The sequence below is a fragment of the Panicum virgatum genome, chromosome 6K (genome assembly GCF_016808335.1).
Source record: "Panicum virgatum strain AP13 chromosome 6K, P.virgatum_v5, whole genome shotgun sequence".
In the NCBI taxonomy this organism is placed as follows: Eukaryota; Viridiplantae; Streptophyta; class Magnoliopsida; order Poales; family Poaceae; genus Panicum; species Panicum virgatum.
This window is the reverse complement of record NC_053141.1, coordinates 39525088-39530471: the sequence shown is the minus strand read 5'-3', so window position 1 is coordinate 39530471 and position 5384 is coordinate 39525088. Positions and strand designations below refer to the sequence as shown.

Sequence of the window (5384 nt, the reverse complement as noted above, 5' to 3'; positions counted from 1 at the left end):
ATGGCCTCCGCGCCGAGGCCGGGTGTGCGCCGCCTCTTCGCCGACGACGACGCCGGGCTGCTCGAGCTCGCGCTCGCCGAGGTGGCCGCCGCGTGCCGGGACCTCTCTCGCCCCGCTGCACCGACCCAGCGTGGCGTCCCGGCGCCGCGGTCTGGCCTCACGGATCCAGATCCAGCACTGACAAGGGTGGATCCGGTGATGGCGTGGCGGGTCCGGCGCTGGCCGTGGCCGGCGGCGCTTGCCTACCGGGCCCCAGATGCGGCACTGGCGAGGATGGATCCAGCGTTGCGACGACGGCGGCCAGGCCAAGCACAGCAGCTCCAACGACGTCGGCTGCCCTTGGCGGAGGAGGTGGGGTCCCGCGGGCTCCAGCAAGGCCAAGCAGGCCGCAAAGTTCGTCAAGGTGGTCGTTGACGGCGCGCCCTACCTGCGGAAGGTGGACCTCGAGGCCTACGCCGGCTACGACTTGGTCCTCGGCGCGCGCTCCAGGACAAGCTCTTCTCCCATTTCAACATCAGTGAGTACCCCCCCTGCCTCGCCAGCTTCTGGTTACCGCAGCAGCACTTTGCTCTGTTTGGTTGAGCGTTCCAGCTGATGAGGGTGCTTTGCCTGGACGGCGCGCAGGGGAGTTCGCCGACGATGAGAGGAAGAGAGGACGCAGGTGGACGCAGTGAACGGGACGGGGTACGTGCCCACGTACAAGGATACGCAGTGGCGGATGGTGAAGTAAAACGAGGGGGGGCCGATTTGCCTAGCGGTGCTACAGTAATACCGAGTTGTGAGCCAGCGAGAGCACCGTGGCCGGGGCAGCACATAGGCCAGACAACGCCACCTCCTTGGCCCTCAGCTACTGGCATCCGTGCGTTGCTGCTGCTTTGGGCTGTCCGGCTCCGTGAGCTTGCTAGGAACTAGTTGGATGGTGAACTATTGAGTACAGGTGGCCTGATGATGGGCTTGCTCCTTAGTTTTGACCTTGGGCTGATCATATAAGACTTACAGTGGGCTGGAAGCGAGCAATACACGGGCCTTAAAATTTTGCTCTACGCAAGGGGGGGGGGGGGGGGGCAGTTTCGCTTCCACTGGCCCCGCCCCTGAGGACACGGACGGCGACTGGATGCTCATCGGCGACGTCCCCTGGAAGTGAGCTCCTTCAACCTGTACTCCTACGTTCCCTAATTCGTCGATTATTACCACTGCAGTTCGTGATTGAGAATACTATAGTTTCTAGTGTATGATCAATGCTTATGATCTTGAATTGATCATCAAATTATCGTGGTGGCTTTGGTTTGAGAATTTCTTCGGAGTCCTGAAATGAACTACTTTTTGAAATTAGATTGCGCCAAGTAGCTTTGCAGTACTTTCAGTACTCTGTATAACCATTTGAAACAACAAATTTCCCCCCTCAAACTAGATATCTGGTGCTACAAATAGCTTAAGGGCACTGAACAACTTATCTTATCTTGAGTTCTTGACATACTGATACTGCAGGTTGGATTGCTAAATGTTGATGGTTACTATGATGTTCATGCTATTTTGTAACAGATCGTGGTGTAATCTTTTTCCGAATCAGGCATAAGCAAAACACAATAACATGCTATTTTAGTTTCTCAAGTCAATGGACTGTTTTTAATTTCTCAAGTCAAGTCAATGGAACACAGTAACAAATCCGAATTAGTCATAGCTTCCTGTTTACCTTTTGTTTAAGCTGAATGCAGTAAATTCTTTTTTTTTCATATTGCTTGTTATCTTGGTATGATATTCAAATGTGTCCTAATGTCTCCTATTTGATTCAGGTTTCAACGAAATGACCTAGCATGGATGTTTAACGAATTTGAAAGCTGGTAGATGGTAGTTTGCAGAACCCTGGCAGTTTACCTATTTGTCTATTCATTTTCATAATATGCATGTGTACTACTGCATGTGTTCTTTTTCTGGCAAAAAAATACTTTTTCAGTTTCATATCTTCTGCAGGTATATTTTCAGACACCATTAGCCTTTGATTAGTTTCAGTTATGCTATTGCATTGGCATCACAGGATTGTATGTTCTTTGGCAGTTGTGCAGCGGTGTGGATGAAAATGCAGCTGGTGCATGTGCCCAGCTTGTCTTTGCACCCATTGATGAATCTTTTGCTGATGATGACGATTCTGGTTGTTGCCGATTCTGGATATTGATGCACTGTAGTCTTGTTCTGCTATGTTTTTTGGATGTTCAACCTAGATGTTCTGGATGTTAGATCCTTGTTTCTGTAGCGCTCATACATATATTCGATTCAATTTGTCCATCTCAACAGCTTCTCAGTTCAGGCAGAGGTAGTACAAGTGACGGAGGAGGGTGAAGGCCTCGCCGACCGCTGCGCGCTGGCTACCCACAGCGACTGTGGCCGTCGGAGCTTCGTGCCGTGGCGGAGCAGCGTGCGGCAGCGAGGGCGACCGCGGCCCCCACCTGGACTTCCTGTTCCACCTCAACTTTCACCATGCCCTGTTAGAAGCTATCGGCCTCCAGGTCTCCATGCCACCCTTATTGTTCATGCCTCTCCATCCTTTTTTTTTGTTCTTGATTTGCTTTTTGTTTTATTGGGAAACGAGGAGCTGTTGTAACGGAGGAGAGTTGCTGGCTGTTGTTCTTGCCGAATGGGGAGGGAGAGAGTTATGCATGAATTGATGCAAACAAATTCTATCATTTCTTTTCTTTTACTGTTGGCTAAGTGTTGTGTGTTTTGATACATGTAATATGTTTTATTGTGTTATATCAGTGAACTATTTTAAATCTTTTTAATGGTGTACCTGCATGTTCAAATAATAGAGTCTGTTGCTAGTAGTGTATATTGTTTAAGGTACCACGATATACATTTAAAAAACACTGTGGTACCAATGAGCATTGTGGTTCCTGATTAGTGTGGTTATGATTTGATTTTAGGTTTCTGTTAATTTATTGTACTGTATAAGAGAAAAGATGATTATAAATAAAAATATTTTATTTTATTGGTGTGTGGTTATGGAGAATATTTCTTTTTTGAAATTTGAATGTAAAAATCATGTTGGTACCAATGAGTACAATGACCCTTTTCTTTCCAGAATAGGATTTCGCTTAATGTCATTTGGATGGGTTCAGATCCTTGCTGCCTGATAAAAATGCCAGACACCAAGTCATCCTTAGTATATTAGATTATTTAAAAATGCCAATATAACACAAAACTAAATTTCAAAAAAAAATGATATACATGTACCACAGCCCTAATCACATTGCACATGATTATGCCATGGCCATGGCCGCCGCCCTAATCACATTTGACGTACTCCTATTTGAATCTTTTCTTTTTCAATTAGCGCCTTTAAATTTATGTGCAATCTAACTATTTTAAATATTTTTGGGCAGTGTACCCCTATGTTTTGTTGTTGTCTAATATTAGATATGATTGATCCATTTAATTCTTTATATTCAAATTTAATAAAATCCTTGTACCTCGTTTAAGGTACCTTGTTTAATAAAATCCTTGTACCTCGTTAAAGGTACCCCTATGCCATACAATGGGAGACGACACATGAATTCGCCAAGTCACAAGTTTTTTATTGCATTGATCTTCTTTGAATATATCAATCACTACTAATAATAGACAAAAAAATTGTTTTGAACATATTGGTACACCATCTTAAAATGCTAACTGCGACCAAGGATAACCGATTAATAATATTCATCAGATCCAAGTACCACTAGATACTCAGCTGTACCAATACTCTTTGGTGTTGAACAAACACACCACTATGTACTCAGTTGTACAAATACTCTTTGGTGTTGAAACAACAGTGCTATGATATTTAATGAAATGAAAGTACCATGGTGTACTCCTCAATATAGAAAATTGCTGCTCGTTACTTTGTACACATAGGTTTGAACACATTTTTGAGTGTTCATAATTCCAGAAAATCGAGAAGTTCTTGACAGTAAGAACAAATATAAAAATTCTCACTATACATAGACGGGTTGCTGCCAATCAATCTAACCTACATTTTGCTACTCGATGATATTTGCGCAAAACAATTTTTCACCCAAAAAAGTGATAGGAGATGCTCAAGGGAAAAGATGCTAGATTAGTATGTGTGATGGCTTCTTGAAATCGCGAGACGAATTCTAACTAGGAGATAGCTTCCCAGGACACCAAGAAATAATTGCGGCAAAAATTGTCGCTTTTAGTCTTTGCCCAACAAATTCCACAAGACCAATTCAAATACACACACATGGACAAGGAAGCATATACCCACCATGTGATCAAGACAAAACTTTTCTCGCCGAGCACCATCCGCTGAGAGCTCATTGGAAAAAAAAACGTTCACCCAAATTGTGAATATAGTAAATAGATCGGCACAATCCAAAAACAATACTGGTTATCGCAACACCAATAATTTAAAAATCCAAAAACAATACAGGCTCCGCTGACGCGCTCCGCTGCGCCGCCTGTGGCTGCCACCGCAAGGAGTCCCCAGGTGAGTTGACTCCTTGCATCCAAAAGCACGACGAGGCCGCCGTGCAGCAGTCCTGGGAGGAGCTCCAGTGGCTTGCGCAAGAGATGGTTGCTGATTTCGTCGTCCGCATGAGCACAAGCAACTGGGAAAAAGGAGGCCCGAACAGAGGCAGCAAAGAAGATTTTTGTTTGCTTGATCTCATTTTGATTTCTTTTATCTCTTTGTGTTGAGAATTTCTTTTATCTCTTCTGCTCAAAATGTTCGGTTTGGTCACGTTACATACTAACGAAAATTAGAGTGATTTTTGTAGAATATTCTCAACCAGCAGAATGTAAATTAGAGTGATTTTTGCACAATATATGATATACATGGAAGAATTTATATTTATATTTTTATTGATGTTAATATGTTAGCACGTAAAATTTTGGGTGTTTCATGTAGCATGAAGATGAATTATGTCTGTTGTAATTAAGTGCATTTCAAGCTACCTGAAACTCTTTTTTGGTACCTATGAATGAATATGTGGTACTGTGTGGTACAATAGTGTATACTGTGGTATACTGTGTGGTACCATAGTGTATACTGTTGTATACTGTGTAGTACCATAGTGTATATTAAAATAAATGCATGAGAAAGGGCGAGGAGAACAGTGTGGTACCTATGAATAATGGATTTTGATATATTTAATTTGTCATGCTAGAAATAAGTTGTACCTTTTTATTTATTGTACAAGAAAATTGGATAAATTTATTATATAACAGTGCCAGTACACCCATGGAAGTTTTTCATAACTTCGATAAAACAAGAGGACAACAGTGTGGTACCGATGAATTATAGTTTTTGATACCTTTAATTTGTTATGCTGGAAGTAAGTGTGTTATCGGTCAAAACCCACCGGCGAGTAGAGACAGGCAACACGAAG

The 5384-nt window shown here is 43.4% G+C and overlaps 1 protein-coding gene and 1 long non-coding RNA gene across 2 annotated transcripts; both read left to right on the top strand.

The window, feature by feature from the left end:
* On the top strand, nucleotides 1–1539 carry LOC120713475 (auxin-responsive protein IAA1-like). The gene is made up of 3 exons (XM_039999431.1): nucleotides 1–195; nucleotides 284–517; nucleotides 1489–1539. Exons 1-3 carry the CDS (start codon nucleotides 1–3, stop codon nucleotides 1537–1539), a joined length of 480 nt encoding a protein of 159 aa, XP_039855365.1.
* A 276-nt stretch (nucleotides 1540–1815) lies between these two features.
* On the top strand, nucleotides 1816–2834 carry LOC120639221. Its single transcript, XR_005661328.1, has 2 exons — nucleotides 1816–1971; nucleotides 2056–2834. It is a non-coding gene; the product is annotated as an uncharacterized LOC120639221 (long non-coding RNA).
* Nucleotides 2835–5384: the final 2550 nt, after the last annotated feature.

What these genes read in the sequence shown, in the direction of transcription:
- LOC120713475 (XM_039999431.1), top strand. Translation starts at nt 1, where the DNA reads ATGGCCTCCGCGCCGAGGCCGGGTGTGCGCCGCCTCTTCGCCGACGAC. An exon ending in CACTGACAAGGGTGGATCCG is followed by an intron (nt 196 to 283) that starts GTGATGGCGTGG and finishes GGATGGATCCAG; the next exon opens with CGTTGCGACGACGGCGGCCA. An exon ending in CTTCTCCCATTTCAACATCA is followed by an intron (nt 518 to 1,488) that starts GTGAGTACCCCC and finishes CTGATACTGCAG; the next exon opens with GTTGGATTGCTAAATGTTGA.